Raw genomic sequence first — 20,259 nt, 5'->3', positions numbered from 1 at the left:
TCACTTTTGCTTTCACGTAGTAAAGTACCTTTGTAAATTTCCGACAAAGCCGGCTGTAACAAGGCACGTAATCACACACATCGAAGCATTCGTAGTATTACCCTTCCCCCCTTATACAGATACGAGCATAAAAATATATTGCATTATTATATGCAAATCTTCCCCTTGAAGGAACATATTAAAGATCCCATTTTAATGCTAGCGACGCATATTAAGATTAGGAAAATGTCCCTGGACTGGTAAAAAGACTATTATATTAAACTAGTTCTGGCCGCGTACGAGCCCGTAATGCATGCTAGCACACGAGCCGTTAGGCACACCGTTACAGACCCATTCGTCAGCTGTTAGGATAGCCGAGGAACTGTGTATCGAGAAATGTAAGTTTCGTGAATGTGTGTAATCCAAGCTTTCCTCTGAGATTAATATCGGATATAGTCTCTGGCGACGTGTGATCTACGACTCTTATGGCTGACTGATAAGCAACGGCTCTCCATGACTTTATGTAGTACATCACGGTTAGTTTATGTGTTATAGTCTATAATGAGATTAATGCTACTAACTCCTATGTATTACATAACAAAATGTATATCACACACAAACAAACTTGTTACAAACAAGTGTGAATGCAGCCCTTAGTCCGTGATGATATTCAGTTGGGCCAGTATGCACCTCTCACTAGCCAAGTGACTATAGTCCGGGGTTTAATAGACCAGATTAGAAGAATTGGACACCTAAGAGTCAAGTTACCCTGGCACCAGAACCCCTTTTTAACTGGGGACAGTTGATCCATATAAGCCTACTAATTTTCATGACCAAATTATCATAGTCAACACTATCTTTTTACATAAAAATTTAACGTAATATATTTTTGTAAAAAGTGTATATTAAACTAAACAAAAAAAGAACAAAAACATGTTTTGCTTGTGCTTACCAAATACTCGCTCATCGTTGATATTTTTAATACAGAACCAGAGCCCTGCGGGAAACGTACACACCAATATGTGCAGGTCAAAAAAGAAGGAAACCCATGTGGTTGGTTGATGCTCAGACACGGAAGCGATAATGGGGATGTGAATCTTTGCATACCTGTTGGGAGAATAAAGTTGAACAAACAATAAGAAGCTATCTACTGAATCCTACTTTAAGACATGGGGATCAAGTCTTAAACTCCATTCTTGAAACACCAAGACTTATTTGCATTAGAAAGCTTCATTTGCTTCTGTATATTCTTGCAATATACATTTTCACCAGCCTAAACACCGTAGAATGTTTGGTTACGTCCTAAATCTAGTTTAGAGGGACACTCCGGTACCTTAGTGCATTTCATAGCCTACGATGCATAGTCATTAGTTCGATGGTAGCTTTTGGACATGTGTTTTACTCAGAGAAATGGGAGCTTTAACAGAATGTGTTTATATGATACAATATAATGCATCTGTCAGGGAAAGGCTGCTGCAATAATTACATGCACACTAAATAATCCGTAATTAAGATGTTCTATTATTCAAATGAATATGAAGAGGCGGCTCTGGCTGTCATGTTACCCCCTGCCAGTCCTGAGACAACAGATAAAGTCAGAGCGTGGTGTCGAATCTGACCTTCCAGCTATTACTGAGCTATAGGGCTGTACTTAACTGCTAGAAGAGATGACAATTTTGGAGAGCTAAGGTAGCACGACAGCTTTAATTACCATTCCCCTCCAACACATTTGTGATAACGCCTGCCAAATGCGATGATACCAATCGCCTATAACTGGGATGAGCCTCGCAATTTTGTAGGTCATCTTCTGGCTGCAGATCTGGCTGGTTTTCTGTGCCTCGCCTGCCCAGAGCCGCCAGGCAGCTGTAGCCCACGTAACACGATAATGTGCGCCAAGATAAAGCAGCCAGAAAATTACTCCACCGAGAATAAAAAAAAAAAAAAAAAAAAAAAAAAAAAAAAAGGAAGAGATCGTTTTCCTGAAAGAAGAGTTTTTCTTAAAAATGCAGATAGTATTAAAAACTGTCTAGGTGGACAATATGCTGCCCAATTATAGGCAGTTTGGAAAGCGCACACCTAAACAGCGCTGCAGATTCTTTATTTGAACAAAAAAAAGCATTTAAACGTTTAAAGCGTTTTTTTTTTTTTAAAGATTAGGACATTTTGTCCATTAAAATAACAGAAAATGGATCAGAAAGCAGGCTTTGTTAATGGAATACCCTCATAGGCGTACAGAGGGCCTTTATCACTCCCATCACTCCTGTGTTCCAATGGAATATTGTGTTTGCTGATCCAAGCTTAAGTTTAAAAGGCGAATCGATCATCAGAAAACCATTTTGCAATTATGTTATCAATATTATGTCCTGGTCATGTGAATCATTGCCAAATGTAACGTTGAGCTCTAGCCCAGCGGACAAAAATTAATGCAGTTTATGCGTCACAAATAAGTTTGTGCAAAGGGTTGGACTTGTCACCATAGCAACAATTTTGTTTTGTGCCTTATCACTGGGCTAGTGCAGTGGTTACTAGGGTGATAAGACCATATTTCAAATGTTCCACAGAAATGCTCTTTTTATGTACAACATTAATCATCTCTGGACATGCTGTGCTGATGTAACTGTCAAACTACCGCATACAACACCCCGTCCATGTAGCAAAACCAGAGACACCGTACAGACACCTCTCTCGATAAGAACGATGGGTGTCATGCACAAAACCCAACAGCCCTTTAAAACGGAAGCACACCACCGGACTGGTAGTTTTTGGAAGGGCTAAAATTCCTTGGTTTGTTGGCATATTCATACACAATCTGCACAGCAATGACATCATCTGCACAGCAATGACATCATCTGCACAGCAATGACATCTGCACAGCAATGACATCTGCACAGCAATGACATCTGCACAGCAATGACATCTGCACAGCAATGACATCTGCACAGCAATGACATCATCTGCACAGCAATGACATCATCTGCACAGCAATGACATCATCTGCACAGCAATGACATCATCTGCACAGCAATGACATCATCTGCACAGCAATGACATCATCTGCACAGCAATGACATCATCTGCACAGCAATGACATCATCTGCACAGCAATGACATCATCTGCACAGCAATGACATCATCTGCACAGCAATGACATCAACTGCACAGCAATGACATCAACTGCACAGCAATGACATCAACGTGATCATGCTTACCAACAGAAGGCTCTCTTAGGATAAAATGAGGTCAAAACATGTCTCAAAAACACTTACCCTGTGTCCCAAAGGGAATAAAACCTCCCACTCCACGGAGCAATGTATCCTGTTCAAAGAGAGAAAATGAAAGCCCATAAGCGCCACATATTCAATAAAATGGCAATATAAAAAGGACTGATTCTTCCCGCTTAACAGTAATGGAAACGAATACATGCTTATTCTGTTATCATGAATAATTGCCTGAATACTAATTAATACAATCCAAATTCCTATTCCTGTGTTTGGAATATGCGCATACACACGTCAATACACTGCCACTAAACGGCAAGACATTTTGACCCTTTGGTCATTTAAAAAGAGGAAAGAAGAAAAACGTCCAATTACCTGTGTATGTCAGGTAGATAACTGTTAGGAACACAACTCCGGCCGCCAAAGACACCCCCAGAAAGAAGAGCGTCTGGAATTCCTGCTTGGTCAGCTTGTCTCTTAGGTACTGCAGTAAAGCATAGGCTTGCAGAAGAGCAAATACTCCTAGAGGAGCAAGGAACACAAAAAGGAGACGTCAAAACTCTCGGAATCAAAGTCATAATTGACTAAAAGCAGCACATCTTACAAAGATGAGGGATGGGAGGAACAGTCAATTGATTGTTTGGAAAAGATATACAACGACTGTTGCCTGTGGTGGGCGGGGGCATTAAATATTACAATTATTATATAAGAAAGCCTATATGATATTGGAGGTACGATGGAGGATATGCAAAAACATGAAGGCTACAAACGTGTCCGCCATGCGGAATAGGATGAAAGTAAACTGCTTGCTGATATAGGCAGGTAAAAATAAACAGCTCAATTCGGTAATGAACTAATAGGAGTTCATATAGTGAAAATGATCGGGGTTGGGTGGTGTTTCCTATGCCGACGAGTTATGGTAACTGAATAAATAAGGTTTAGTGATACGGCCTGGGAGGAAGGAAAGACAACTGGTATTGACGCACAATACATTAAGTGCAAGCGTGTGCTGAAAGCAGAGAACACAAAACTGAGCAACAAAATGCAGCTCAATTATGAATGTGGGAGTTCTAAAATATGCAGCGCATGTCGCATTGTAAGCACCCACTGGAACGTGGGTACCAATAGTTACGCATCCAACATCACATTGGTACCAAAACACATTATGAGATGAGTTCATTGGAGAGAAAAAAAAAGAAAAAAAACAGATTAACCGATTGGTTCTCATTAATTAGAAAGATAATACTTTGCGTATTGGGGTAACTTGTGAAAATGTACCCCTGGCCCATTCTCAGCACCCGCTGCAGGGTGTTTTTCCCTAAATGGTCATCAGATGGGTCATAGACCAGTTTAAGGCAGTTTACAGCAGTGTGCCATCATTTGTATCACATACAGCAATTAACTACATTACAAGAAAAAACTGCCGAACGGTACCTGCGGCTGCCATGTGTTCGCTTGTCCGGATTGGTTGAAAGCCCACAAATGGAATTTGCATCGACAAAATTAAACCCACAATGTAGAAAGTGCTGTAAGCTGTAAGAACAAAAACAATTACTCAGAATAAATTACGCAACTCCATAAATATTAACATGACTCGACATACAAAGAATATTACACATGTAATACAGTATTAAATCACGGTGCTAAAGTTTCATCATATGTGCTTTAATGCCTATAATAGCCAAGTGTCCCATTTAAATGATGCATTTCCCTGTTTGCAAATATATGAAGGGGTTCTGTAGATCCATCTAACCCATGTATTTGCTTCTTTCCCCACCACCCAGCTCCTAGGCGTGCTGGAGGCTTTCAGGACGCATCTCGCTACGTCCTATACACTATACTTACTGCCAAGCCAATGGGGGGGGGATATGAAATATAAATAAAAGAAAAAATGAGATATCCACAATTTCAAGCCATGCGGCACTGGGAACAGAGCAAAAACAATATATATTTAAAAATATGTCTTTTATGCCTTTAGGGCATGACTAATCAGAAGATATTAATGCACATAAGTTGGATCATTGTTCAGTTGGGGAACGTACAGTATAGAAGATTCAAAAATATGATTTTTTTAGTATTGCTTTTTCCATTATCAGTAATAATGTTCTATTTATTTCTATGATTTTCAAAAAGGCCTTACTTCCCTTGAACAAGATAATGTACAATATGTCCAGGTTTATCAAACATATAAACATAGTTTAACAAGCATATGGTACAAACGACAACTATTTTGGTTCTTAGGCTATATGAAAACCCGAGGGATTGAAGGAGCTAAGAATGGATTTTCACTTCTCCGCCCGAGTGTGCTGCACATGTATGAATTAAATCAATGCTCCATCCAACACCACATCCCAACTAAACCTCAAGAGAGGTCAGAAAACGTGTTAAACCAAACATTACAAACAGCTATTACTCTGTTGGATGCAGGTTTATAAGCACGTAATAAGCCGAGACAGAGCCAACCTCAAAATACATCATCATTTACAGATTAGGGTACAATGCTTGCACTTTATGTGGAAAAAAAAAAAAATATACAAAAACCTGGTTTAAAAACCAAAACAAAAAAAACAAAACATTTTCAGAAGAAGTTTAAAGCTAAACAGAAACAAAAAGCCTTCTGCTACAGATGCCAATGAAACACAAACCATGAAGACTGATATGGATTGGGGCCATTGTACAGACAGCATCAAAAAGGTAAATGCTACGAGAACGCTATTAATCTGTTTGATGTCAGCAGCAGAACGTTTTTTTAAACCCTGACACTTGAATAGCATTCCCAAAACTGCACACGATCAGCTGCAATCCACAGATGGAGATGTATGTTGCTGCAGGACACAGATAGGGCTTGTCACACACGCTTACGGAGCAGGAAGATATCTTAAATTGTGCGACATATTTTCCCTGAAGATTACATATAACTGTAAGAGTGCCATCCTGTGGAAACAGCGGCAACACACACAGCACTCGTCACCGGGAATGTTCTTCGGGTCTAGACGTAAAACCAAGGCTACAGTATGTTACAGAGCAAATACACGACCATAAGACACTTTACAGTTATGGAAGAGTCTTAACCAGAAAGAGATAGCTTTTGTTAAGAAGTGAAGTCACAATAGCCTTTAGCACCTCAGACTTCATGTTTTATTGATTTCTTTTTGCAAGCCTTCCATGCACATTATTTCCATTAATGGTGAAGGAAGAATCTTGCAGCCCAGTATGTGTGGTCAGTTTTGCCATACTGGCTGCATGTCACACAGCTCTCGCTCGGTATTAGACATCTAGTTAACCCCTTAAGGATAATGGGCGGTCCCTAAACCCATTGAAAACAATTATGGGCTTTGTCATTAAGGGGTTAATTTCTTAGATTGGAGTGTATGATTTGCCCTCTCGCACCCATAGAATAATAATAATAAAGACATGCTAATAGTATATTTTTTATCATTTAACAAAATGCAAAGTGAGTGAAGAGAAGAAAAACTTAAATCAATTCAATATTAGGTGTGACCAATGTTTCCCCCTCCAAAATAGCACCAACTCTTCTAGATACACCTGCACACAGTTTAAGGAACTCGGCAGGTAGGTTGTTCCAAACTTCTTGGAGAACTAACCACAGCTCTTCTGTGGATTTAGGCAGCCCATGTTGTTTCTCTTTTCATGTAATCCCAGACAGATGTTGAGATCAGGGTTCTGTGGGGGTCATACCACCACAACCAGGACTCTGTTATTCTTTAGGCTGAAGATAGTTCTTAATGACTTTGGATGTATGTTTAGGGTCATTGCTAAGCTGCAGAAAACATCTGGGGCCAATCAGATGTCTCCCTGGTGGTATTGCTTAATGGATATGTATCTATCTGTATTTTGCAGCATTGAGAGCTGCCCATCTGGTCTATGAAGACCACTTCTGACCAGATGGGTGTACCAGGGTTTTCTGGCAATGCTGGACATCTTCCGATTGCCAAGGGAAGCAAGCATGATGAGCCTCATCTGCTGTATTAAGTTTCCTTGGCTGACCATTACGTCAGCATTTTCAAAGAGCATGGACAGAACATCTAGAAACCCCCGTCAGAGAGACCTTGCTGATGCAGTATACGTTCTTTTGCCATGGTGTATGACTTGACATTAAATAGTCTTTAGCAGCCTCGCTTTGTTAGTGAGTCTGGCTGTTCCTCACACAGCTGTTTCATATTATATTGATGATCATTAGCACCTGTTTGGTATAATTACTTAATCATAGACCCAGCTATATACCTGCAAAATCCCTGACGTTTATGGAAGTGTATCTAGGAGAATTGATGATGTTTTGAAGGCAAAGGGCGGTCAGAGCAAATATTGATTTGATTTACATTTTTCTTCCGTTTGCTTTCTTTGCATTTTGCTAAACCACATTTTTTCCCACAGCTGCCTAAAAACAACAGGCACAGTATTGGGTATGTGATTAATTATACTTATATTATATATATTTACACACACAGGCCAGGTTTAAGAACATATAGCAGTTGATTTTAACACCTTCAATCCCAGGGGTTTTTGGTACCTCAAATCCCAGAGCAATTTTGCCATTTTTGGGCTATGTCGGTTCAGAGATGATTCTCTTTTCCTGTGAATAGTGTACCCATGTAAACTATATATTGTTTTTTCAAAGAGAGATAGAGCTTTCTTTTGATACCATAGTTAGATGATTAGCTGAACATTTAGAATGAGAAATGTAGTAAAAACTAGCACAAATTAGAAAACCCCCTTTTTTATATAAATTTTCCATCTGAATCCTCACAAAATTAGGCAAAGTGATGGAGAATCCCCAGTTTATCAATTCAGGTGTCCTGATTACAGAAATACCTAATGAATATACAGAGTTTCCATATTTTTCCAGCACTTATAGGGAACATACTATAAGGTACACATTATTTGTAGAATTTTTATGCTTATGGCTTAACGGGTAGATGTTGTGTTACGGCAATGGGAAGTAAGGTTTCTTTATATATATATATATATATATATATAATATTGAACATGTTAATGCCAGTGATGTCACAATGACGTCTTGAACATGTTAATGCCAGTGATGTCACAATGACATCACTTAGCTCACTAATCGCTTTTTTTTTAATTTTATTATTATTTATTGTATTTTAGTGATTTTTTTTTCCGCTAACCTTTTTATTTCTCCTCCTTTTTGTTTTTCAGCATGGGTGGAGGGTGAGAAACATGTGAGGGAGCAACTCGAGGGCAGCCTTGCGGGACTGCACGGGAAATCTGCAGTTCAGGTAAGGAGGTGGACGTGATTGGCCACATCTGTGGCGGGAGGAATTGACCACAAATATTGCGGGAGCGGAACACCCACATTGCGGGAGCGGGGCGAGATTGGACAAAAAAAATCAGCGGGAGCGCCATTTGTATAATTTCAGCATACTATAAAAAGCTTTGGTATAAAACCTGATATTTACATAGTGATGATGACAGCAAAGTTGTAAATATTTCTTATAAAACAGTATAGTGCCAATGTGGAGAAGGAAATAATTAGCCAGTCATATAATACAAGCAAGGCAGTATAAGCTAATCAACCTTGACAGTGAATCTTTTCCTTTGCTTTTGCAAAATTGGCATAAAATCAAGCTCTCAGGACCTCTGCTTAATCCCATTACTAGCAGACTGCTGCAGGGGCAAATATTCATCCATCCTACACAATGGGGGGCAGATTACAATACTAAACTTAAAAATGTAGTTACACGAGTGTGTGTGTGTATATATATATATATATATATAGCATATATATTGTATATATACAATCGCGTAGAGCTCTACACGTTTCCCGGACTAAGCACTGGGGACCCAGATGCAGGGGACCTGGATCCTCCTGTGTTAACCCCCGACCCAACTTACCGGTGCATCTGAGTCCCCGGTGCTTAGTCCGGGCTGCGTGTAGAGCTCTACGCGATATAATCGCGTAGAGCTCTACACGATACAATCGCGTAGAGCTCTACACGCTGCCCGGACTAAGCACTGGGGACTCAGAAGCACCGGTAAGCTGGGGGGGGGGCATAACACAGGAGGATGCAGGGGTCCTGCATCCTCCTGTGTTATGCCCCCTCCAACTTACCGGTGCTTCTGAGTCCCCGGTGCTTAGTCCGGGCAGCGTGTAGAGCTCTACGCGATTCGCGTGGAGCTCTACATGCTGCCCGGACTAAGCACCTGGGGCTCAGATGCAGGGGACCTGGACCCTCCTGTGTTATGCGCCCCCCCCCAACTCAGAAGCACCGGTAAGTTTGGAGGAGGGAGGGGGAGTGTTAAATGGGGGGGGTATAAGGCATTTCTGGAGGCAGAGTGCTCTGTGAAATGCCTTTTAACCCCTTTAATGCCACTCTGCCTCCTGAAATGCCTTAAACCTCCCTATATGCCACTCTTCCCCATAATATGCCTTTTAACCCTCTAAGTGCCAGAGTGGCATATAGGGTTAAAAGGCATATCATGGGGCACTGTGGCATTTAGAGGGTTAAAAGGCATATCATGGGGCACAGTGGCATATAGGGGGTATAAGGCACTTCTGGGGCAGATGTGCATAACTGGGGGGCAGGTTGGAAAATAGAAGGAAATAAAACCAAAATATTTTTCTCAAGCATACCTTTTATTAAAAAAAGTGTTTAAATGAATTAACATTTACTGGTAAAACTTTTTTCCTATAGGGTCTTCTTATATTCAGGCTTTTTCTTTATTTCCTAAATTAATATTAAGATTTGGGGGGTCGTCTTATAATCGAGCAAATGCGGTATTATGTGTATATATATATATATACACACACACACACATACATACACAAACACACTTATAAGACCACCAATGATTAAATCCCATCTACATAACCCTGCTTTCTAAAAACATTTTTAAAAATATCTCATAAAGAAATGTACATTTTGAGAGGTTTTGAATGATTAGATCTCGCTCAACAAATTACCATAGAGACTGTTTGGAATAATGTTAAAAGCAATGCAGAATAATTTTGGGTCTTAATTACAAAAAGTAATTGGTTACACTAATTTTGCTTTCTTTGTAGTTTACAGGAACCTTATCAAAGGCTACCACTTGCAAATAATAGGTTCTGCTCGGGAAGGAAATTGGAACTTGATGGGTCAAGCTATAAAAATGCGATATCACGAGCGTCTTTCATCTTTTACAATCCGCTTTCTTTCATTTTACGCAAATTTCTCCAAATACCAGCGTAAAACATCAATGCAAGAGCTTCACTTAAGCCTGTTTTGTAGATTCTTATATTTAATGTGCATCTCAAGAAAAAAAAAATTTAAGGAGCCAGAGGGTGTTAAGAGATCAATATAAACCGGCACAAAATGTTGGGAGCCAGATCTAAAAAAGGTATGAGCCGTGGCAATCTTGTTCCTGCCCCGTCTTAAAGGGACAGTAATGTCCTTGATACCTCCTGTAAGGAATGCACAGAAAAGTCACGTGTGAAAACAAATCTTCCAACACAAAGCACAAAGAAGCGGCTGCCCTGCTGCTGCATTTGCCCACCCCAACCACAGTACGGCTCTTCTGGTCACCGATTCGCTACCTGAAGCCGTCAACCAGTGGGAGTAAACCGCTCCCATTGAAATCAAATGACAGCACTTTCCACACATGCGCACAGGGGGACAAAAAGACCCCAAGCGTTTCCCGAGCAGGCGCCGACTGGAGGAGAGTATCACATACAGGGGGTTGGGGCAAATGCACTTGCAAAATGGAAAAACATGAAGATGGCGAGACCCCACAGGTACAATATACCTTAACGTGAATACGGCGGCTGGAGTGTACCTTTAATCGGTATGTGTTAGTTAGTGACTAAACAGACCCCAAATTATTGTTTGCACAGCAAAAGATGTCTCCAATTAAATGTTTGGGGTCCTCTTACTGCTCCTGATGAGAGATGCTATTTGCATACAGCTGTACACATAACTTGCATCACTGCAATACCGCTCTCCGTACATATCCAGAATAAAACGCATCCAAGGAAGCCAAAACCTACTTAAAAGCCAGCTTTAAATGTCCTTTTTCCATTTCCTGAAAACAATGTATGGAGTTTAGTAACTTTTACTAGAGGTGGCGTAATTGTTTTCACGATGCAGAAGACAAGAGGGTTGCATAACAAGACAAAATGGCTTCCAAGCTTTTTAGATTTAACAGTACAGATTTGCCGACACTAATAAATAAGGACATTCTGGCATGACCGCAATCATGCTACTCCAGATCCACCATAATACTGGTAGACAGGTACGATGTTGGCTGTGGGGTGGGAGAATTTTTGTAAATATGTATATATAATTGTGCACACAGCAATGCTTTGTACGCTACTCATTCAAGGTCCAAGGGGCAGCAGGTCCAAGGGGCAGCAGGTCCAAGGGGCAGCAGGTCCAAGGGGCAGCAGGTCCAAGGGGCAGCAGGTCCACCTGCTGTGCTGCTGCTCAATGGGCCAACAGGGAAGATCTTAGACCTACCCAACCAGCCCATTTACACATCCCATTGATCAGGGCTCGACAAATCCCAGGCGCCAGGTAGCCATGGCGACTGAGAATTTTGTCCTGGCGCCTAGGTGTTGGTCAGCCTGTTAAATCCCCCAAAATTGCCCCCACGTCGCCACAATCGTGGAGATTGTGGGGGCGCTGCAGCTGTCTGCTGTCAGGTGTGTGGGCAGACCAGCACAGCCACCCCGAGCCCGCCCCCGAGCCTGTGATCACTCCCATGGAGTGATTCTGTAGGCTGAAAACGCGATTGCCGTCAAACCAGCAATTGCGTTTTCAGCTGCCACAGACAGCTTCAGGGAAGGGGGCTGTGTGTTGACAGGCCTGACACAACACCCCCTGCTGCCTGATCGCTCCATGAGAGCGAAAGTGCAGCGTTAACCCCTTCAATGCCGCAATAGTGGCATTTTAGGGGTTAATTCCTGTTTTGTACAGGGCTCTGCTGCTGGTGGACTGCCTGGCTTGTGGGGACTAAATATCAGACAATTCTGTGCTCCAATGGAACATCAGCATTGAAAGGGTTAAAAAAAACCCCACAGCACTGACCTGAAAGTCCATGGTGCTTCCAGGTCAAATGCTGTGAGTTTAGTAAGTGGGCTGATGATGATCAGATCACTCCTGACCAACTGTTCGTTTAAAAAAAAACTCCTGGCTCCTAACTTTTTAGTTGGGGCCTAGATTCACAACAAATTTGTCAAGCCCTGCCATAGATTGCATTAGAGGGCACTGGGATAAGACAAGAAGCACCAGGATAAGATGTCTTACCCAGGCACTCTGTGTCTTATAAGGCAGGGCTCGCCTTTTAATGCTGTGAAGACACCGACCGCGGAAGGGGCGGCTGGGAGCGCTGTCCTAAGTCGGACCTATGGCAGCATTGAAGGTAAATACATTTCAACTATTACAGGAATTATGCATCTGCCCCGTCCATGTTTCCATGAAAGAGCCAGAGAACACACTAGTCAGACTTAAAAAAAAAAATAAAAAAAATAAAGACCGGGGTGACAGTAATGTCCCAATTAGTGTGATGCAGCTCAACGAGCTCCCGTTCTCTTTACACAGGTATCTGACCAGCAAGCTTCGACAATCCTTGTAGAACTCATTACCACACAAGCACAAATGTAACAAAAAACAACATTATGGTCAAGCAATTTTACTCTAAGATCTATTATTCCGACATTCACTGCTAGTTGGCAATTTTTGCAATATCTCATAAAGGAAGTGAAACTATAGTCAGAAAAGCCAGAAAGTGAATCAAGTGAAACTAGTGTTTGTTACTGTACACATTATCCTTCTCGTGATCAACGCATCTAACTGCAGTTATTCAGGCAATTACCAGCTGGAAATCAGACAGTATATGTAGTGTTTCTACAATGCACTGCATGATCTTTGCTGCTCAAGAAACAAAGACCCGCTAATAAAGAAAAAAATCCTTGCAAAGAAGTGCCAAGAAACACGGCAACCCACTCAATTTATTTCCCCAATTATTGCGGATGAATAATGAATTTCCTCATTCAAAACGCATGCAGAAGAGTACACAAGGCCAGAAAACAGCTTATTTTAATGGACTGAAGTGGAAATAAAAAGATTAAGGACAAACAAAGAGATGAGGTTTCACCTGCTATACCTGCAATTGAATCTCAAAGTGGAATAAGTTGAGTGGGAAGAATGTTTAATGTCACAAAAGGCACCAGAGTTCCAGCCTTGGGCACAAAGCACTGATATTGTATTGGACAAAAAAAATGACAAAGCCACAAGAGTAAAGCCAACATGGTTTTGCCAGGCATAACTATTCTCTGTGCATAGGACATTCCCAGCATGAGTTTGATTAAACACAAATGGGAACAAGTCTAAGAACGTCCAAAACCATGGCATCAAACCATACAAAACGCATGTTAACAGCGGAAGCTAGGGCAGTGCATGAGTCCCTCTTACCTATGTAGACTCTCTTGCTATAACGTTGCATCAATAGCAGTACAAAAACATGAAGTGGGATAAGATTGATGATGAAGACGTAGCCACCCCAGGCAGACACCTAAAAATAAATGAGAAAGCACATGAGAAAACGTATGAATATACAGCGAGCAACGTTACGTCCTTGAAAACACCATTAACGAAAATCAGAAATTCACAGAAAATGAAATTACTAGTGAAAACTAGACTGCCCTATAACACTGACAATTTGGAGGGGTCACCCTCTCCATATCACAGACGTCAACCGTTTGGAGAGCAAATAGCAAAGTAAAAGGATACCGTGTCAACGCAGAACATGCAGTAGCTATTGTGTTATGTATTATATCTCCATCCACACAAAGTATTTTGTGAAGGTGCACCGCAAGGCTGTATCTGAATCAAAAAGACTAATATCTACCCCAATAAAACAGAAAATTATGCTTACCATGTAAAAATAAGACAGACAGCAGCATATTGTCCAAAAGACGGAGCCTGTTTTTACAGATTTCACCTGCAAAAAAAAAAAAAAAAAGAATAAAATTATATGTATATCTATATATGTATACATTCATGGTTTATCAGCAGTAATTATCTATACATGTCACAAACAGCTGTGGTTGGAAAAGGTTGTACCACTCCCTTAAGAGACGCATACACCAATATAAACATCTAATTTTATATTGAAATATATATACACATACATATTATATACACATACTATATGACTTATGTCTACACTGCTAATTACCGAGTCTAGGTGTTTCAGTCACACCCAGCTGTATAAAACCAAGCACACAAACATTGGCAGCAGAAGGTATCATAGGATGCCACCTTTGGTGAAACTTCTGCCCTGCTAGATCTACCCCAGTTGTGAAGTGGAAGCACCCAGGAGCAATGTTCCCTCTAAGCTGTGCACACATAGGGTTACGTACCTTTTCTGCAGCTCTGTTTGAGTGCACACTCTTGTAATAGGAGAAAAATTGGCACAACATAAGATTTTTGCTCACACCAACCAAAAATTAGAGGGAACACTGTCTAGAAGTAACAGTGGTATAACACGCATACTCAAAGTGCTGGGCTGTAGCATACCAAAGCACATATCGTGCCTGTCCTGTGTAGTAGAGGACTGCATTGGGCGGCAGGTCTTGCGGGCGGTTTTGCTGGTGTTGCGGGAGCAGCCGGTCAGGCACTGTACCTGCGAGTCCCAGTAATCCCACAAGACTGCCTTCTCGCTGCTCCCTTACAGCTTACAGTGCCTCTTCTCTTGCTCCGCCCAGGAATAAATCGGAGTCACGTGATGTGTTGTCACTTCCCGTGACTCCGCCTTGTTCCTGGGCGGAGCAAGAGAAGAGACTCTGAGGGAGCAACTCGAGGGGAGCCTTGCAGGACTGCGCGGGAAACCTGCAGTTCAGGTAAGGAGGTGGGCGTGATTGACCAGAAATATGGTGGGAGCGGAACACCCACGTTGCGGGAGCAGGTGGGAATGGGCAAAAATTCAGCGGGAGCGGGATTAAAAAAGCAGTCCTGCGCAGGGCTTTACCGTGTAGCATCACTCACCATAGAGTTTCAAAGTGCCCCTGGAAGCAACATCAGCACAAACACTGTCGGGAGCGTGTGAAAAAGGTTTTTATGACCGAGGAGCTGCACACAAGCCAAAAGATCACTAAGTGCAATGCCAAGCATTGTCTGGAGTGGTGTAAAGCACACCACAACTGGTATGCTTACAACTTTGTGCTGCCAGTTTGTGGAAGCCCATGACAGCAAAGTCCAGCACGACAGCAAAGTCCATTAAAGCATGGTTTTATTAGTTTGATATGGAGGAACTCGAGTCGCCTGCACCACAGCCCTGACCTTAACCTATCGGAATAGCTTTGGGAAGAACTGGAATGCCGATTGCAAGCCAGGTATTCTTGCCCAACATCAATGTCTGACCTCACAAATGCACAAATCAGAATATTATATCTGTATATTTATCAGAAGCAGAAAACCAAACAGTACGTGTAAGTAAAACCATTTTTAAAAACAGATCACAAAAGCAAGCCAATTACAAAATGACTGGCATATGACACGCCTGAGCTAAAAGGACCATTTCAGACAGTAAATTTCACACAATAACTAAAAACATACAAAGCTCCATCATATCTCCCCCCTGTAGAAGTCTCAATTAACTAGCGAGTCTTCTTCCATACTACTTGAGTGATGACTTGACGGCTGACATTTTTCTTCAACGTTGCTTATGAGCCATCCAATTTATATTTCCCTGCAGCCTCTCCATGGAAGCTGTCATTACTAATAAGCTTCCAGGAGATCGACAGGAGATCGACAGGAGCTGGGAACCCCAAACCATTCTGCAGATTTTGCATATTATCTTCACCCTTTCTATTGGTCTCTATGGCACCATAAGCAACAAAACCAGAATATTGGCCAATGACTACTTTTTATCCATCATCTAAAACCAACTACTACAATTTAAAGCTCTAACCAGTACCATAACAGAAGTGCCCCAGTAAGTATTTGGGTAAACTGATGTTTCTCCATATTTACCCTTTCCCATATTAATGGCAGTATTCTAATATAAGAATAGGGTTGGGCTAAACTCCGTTTTCTTCACACGAATCCTAAATTCCACCAGATTTGCAAAACAAAAGTTAAAATTCTACCCTTATCTACATATACTTAGAAATGCATAAAACACGCCGTGAAAACATTTTACTTCTCCTATCCTCCTGACATCTCAGCGTTGCTTACTTTTTAAGAAGACTATCTAAGGATGCATCATGTTAAAATGTGTACCTTCAATTCCCCTCCCCCATCCCAGCGGCAAACCGGTAGAAAGACTTTGGTTTTATATGTTATCGGCGGCGAGCAGCCCGAACCAGGTGCCAATCAGACTGTTATCTTCGCAAGTCCACCTGCAGTGCAAATGGAAAACCCTGAACTCTGTCAGAACAGCACAAAAGAAAATAAATGTATTTGGGGAGAATGGGTGCCGACATCAAATTGGAGATGGAGTCTGCTAGTGAAAACAATACACGGGTCAAGGGCTAACCCTATCGCCATAATGGCTAATTCGTTGTTTTTTTTTTATTATTATTATTTTTTAAAGTAACTGAACTTCACCTATATTTAAGGTGAAAGTACTACTAAATTCCCATTCTGTGATGCACTAAACAATTTACTTAATAGCATGGTGGTAAGTCCGAGTGATGTTCCATTATTCCGTCATCACATTTTAAGCAGCAGGATGTCGATAACTGACAAAATTTAAGAAAAAGGTTCTTCTAACCAGAGCACTCACTCACGGCCAGGAGGCTCTGGTTCAGAAATCAATAGGTTTGACCTGGTTTTCCAGCTGCTACTCTGTTTTATACGCTTTGAAGCTGCCCATCATCACACAGGCCAGCGTCACAACTTAAAAGAGTGACGTGTTGGTATTCTCCACATGGGTCAAAGGCAGCAATGAGTATTCAAAATTCCATCAATCAAATAGTATTAATAGTAATATTAAGTAGTAATATTGTTTTCTCTGGAGCTTGGTTCTCACAGTCTTTGGATGGGTGGGCGAGGAGAAGGGAAAGAACTTCAGGACAAGAAATCGATTGGCTAATGCTAGCTTGGCCACCGTACACAACAGATCTCGGCTTCCCAGAGCTAAACCTTGAAACTCAACACCTCTCATACTCTCAAGTTGAATACTATAATCAACTGTTTTTCACACGATGGCATTGGTTTGTAATAAGGTCCTAATGCAGCCAGTAAGTGTATTAGCTCCAGGCTCAAAGCTATTTTACATACATTAATAAATCCATTTTAGTTATAGCTGACAATAAAAGGTAGGTATTTTCATTAATGATCCAGTGCACGGGTTTGCACTGAACAGCCATTAAGTCCACCAAACAAAACAGGCGCGTTAAAATCAATGAAAGGAATATTAGTTTTCAAACCATATAACAAATAAATAAGCTTGGGCCTCTGTACCCAACGTAATGCTCCGCTCTGTCAATTCTGCGTTAATTGCTGGCGCTATACGAATAATATATTTTTTTAAATGCTTAATGAATGCCAACTCTCGACTTCTATATTAGAGAGCCGTGTACATTTTCGGTTAGAATGGGATTGATGGATTGATACACATTTCTCACATTGTTAAGCATCACAAGTAGTCATTCGATGTGCACATTACAGTTTTATGAAAACTGACCTTGATATTTTATTTACAGTTACATCTAAAGTGCTAGCCATCAAAATGTATAAGAAATTCTGCTTTTTATTTTCTCCAAATACAGGACAGAAAAGGGTAGGGGTTTATTGTCTCCCTTTCCACTTACAGCTTTTTTAATAGCCGCAGCCTAAGAGCAATTAACACGGCATCGTAGGACACCCTTAACCCCACTTCCAGACACCCTGCTGGTTCATTTTCGTTAGGGAGAAGCTTTCCCTGACGCTTGCTAGTTCTCTCTAATATCTATAAGGCTTTGTTTCCAATTCCTACTCTGCATTATGTCCCTCGAAATGCTGCCCCATACTCACCGGTCCCTTGATTCCCATAATGAGCTCAATAGGTCTGCAGGAAAATGACCCAATGATCTCTATTACTCAGTCTCTGCTACCCACATGCCCTGGCATCACATATTTTGCAGACATATGACATTTGAAATGTAATTAAGTAAATAGTCATGAAACCCTATTTAGAAATAAATTACTCATTTGAATGAAATGATTGTGTTCGGTGCCACTACTGTCCTTTCAATATTTTTCTTTAGTAAAATGCACTTTATTTCAGAAACACGAGATAGTGCCCTCTACAAAAAGGATCTGAAGCAGCTCAGCCAAAAAGTGGGAAAACAGGCAGCTGAATTGACTTAAATAAGCAAAAAATTATCGTTTTTTTTTTAAAAACACAGCAATTCAATGTTCTGTTCTACCACTCTGACCCTTTAGTATTGCCCGGTGGTGTTGAAAACTGGCAGAAAAGGTGAACTGGGATTGTTCGACCACAAAAAAAAAATGAATAAGAAATACAAATAAACACAAAAATTGGTCAGGAAAACAGCAGCATTACTTTACATTTGCGGCAGAATATCTGAAAAGGCTCTGGTGTGTGAGTAACATGTAGATGAATGTGCAGACAATTTATGCGGTTCATAAAGGTAGTTATTGTTTCTCTGCCAGAGCGTGGAGAAAGGCTACAGGGAAGAAGAAAATCCAATTACTTACCCACAAATAATATGTAAACTGAAGTGCAAAAATAGCAATGCCTTCATTGTCAAAAGATCCAGCTACTGATCGGGATATGTAGCCTGGCACTATAGCAATGAAGCAGGCAGCTAGAAGTCCCGCTCCCTGGTTCCACAGTTCTCGGGTAAGCAGGAAAGTGGAAATCGATGTAAGGCCGCTGAAAACGGGTGCCAGGAACACGCAGACATCTCTTATATGAACCGTCATGTTCAGCATATTTAAAATCCAATGGAAAAGGCCAGCGGTCACCATCAACCCAGGGTAAACCTGCAATGAGAGAATGGAGAGTGAGAACAGTCGAAAACACAAACCAAAGTTATTTGAAAAAGACAGTTCCAATGGGACACAGACAAGGGTGATGTACATTTAACGGCGCTGAAAAATACTCCTGTAAGTAACATCCGGAAGCGAAGCCTGACTTGATTTAGGAAAAACATAAAACTAACTGGACAATACATCCAATTAGCAGACGGCAGCATGGTATCAACTACACACATCTCTAGGCTGTTAACAGCGCCATCAGCCTGTTCGATCTAGCGGTTACCAGAGTACCGCTGTATTTTAATGGGCTGGAGTTCACGTCACTAGAAGCGCACTCGTCTGGGAGGTTTAGAGAACTCGGTTTGCCATAATCATAGACGGCTTAAAGTTTACACTTAACGATCACCTCTATGTAAAATCCCATAACGGATCTAAATACATAGTAATAAAGGGGCTTAAAGCCACATAAGGTGATATGATGTCCCTGCTATGCCTCTCCCACTAACCCTACCGGCTACTTACTGTCCATCGTCAACAAGCACTATATTATATTACTATAAAAGTATAACTTTGGCCTAAAAAAAAAAAAAAGGCTGTCTATACATCATTAATATATCCATGCATCAGAATTCTTTTAGGGCATACAGAAAGTTAAATGCTTCCCGGACTATTTCCATAAGCCTAGCTTTAAAGGCATGTAGGCACAACGCAAGAGCCACCACACAGCCCTACAGAAAATAAGAGTGGATATAAATAAAACAGTTTTATAGCCAGAAAAGCTGGCATTGACTTAAAGCCTGGCACTTGGCTTGGTTTATGTTAATCTGAGCTGGAGCAAAAACCTTTTCTCACTCTAGCATTGGGCTGCCCACCTCAAACATGCATAATCATGAAACCAACGTGAAATGTTTCTGTTCCCTTTTTAGTAAGGAATATATAGATACACACATATACACCAGTAGAGAACGCCTATTTACAATATACAATGCTCTAATCTCATGGCACGGGAACATTTAAGGAGAAATAAATATTAAAAGGCGCACTCCAGTGTCATACACGTTAAAGTGTCCCTTTGACTAGACAGAAATCAATTACATTTAAAGACTACAGGT

General features: G+C 41.1%; 1 protein-coding gene across 1 annotated transcript in view; it reads right to left on the bottom strand.

The window, feature by feature from the left end:
• Positions 1-20,259, bottom strand: part of STT3B (STT3 oligosaccharyltransferase complex catalytic subunit B) — a 46,327-nt gene that overhangs the window by 7,544 nt on the left and 18,524 nt on the right. The window contains exons 3-9 of the mRNA XM_053468003.1: positions 18,866-19,153; positions 14,094-14,159; positions 13,631-13,730; positions 4,632-4,730; positions 3,573-3,719; positions 3,246-3,294; positions 932-1,086 (exon numbers count right to left, since the gene is read on the bottom strand). Of these exons, the coding sequence (XP_053323978.1) occupies positions 932-1,086; positions 3,246-3,294; positions 3,573-3,719; positions 4,632-4,730; positions 13,631-13,730; positions 14,094-14,159; positions 18,866-19,153 (904 nt within the window). The remainder of the gene's footprint in view (positions 1-931; positions 1,087-3,245; positions 3,295-3,572; positions 3,720-4,631; positions 4,731-13,630; positions 13,731-14,093; positions 14,160-18,865; positions 19,154-20,259) is intronic.

Source organism: Spea bombifrons, chromosome 5 (assembly GCF_027358695.1).
Source record: "Spea bombifrons isolate aSpeBom1 chromosome 5, aSpeBom1.2.pri, whole genome shotgun sequence".
Classification (NCBI taxonomy): domain Eukaryota; kingdom Metazoa; phylum Chordata; class Amphibia; order Anura; family Pelobatidae; genus Spea; species Spea bombifrons.
Note: the sequence above shows the minus strand (reverse complement) of the source record. Positions and strands in the feature narration are given on the sequence as shown.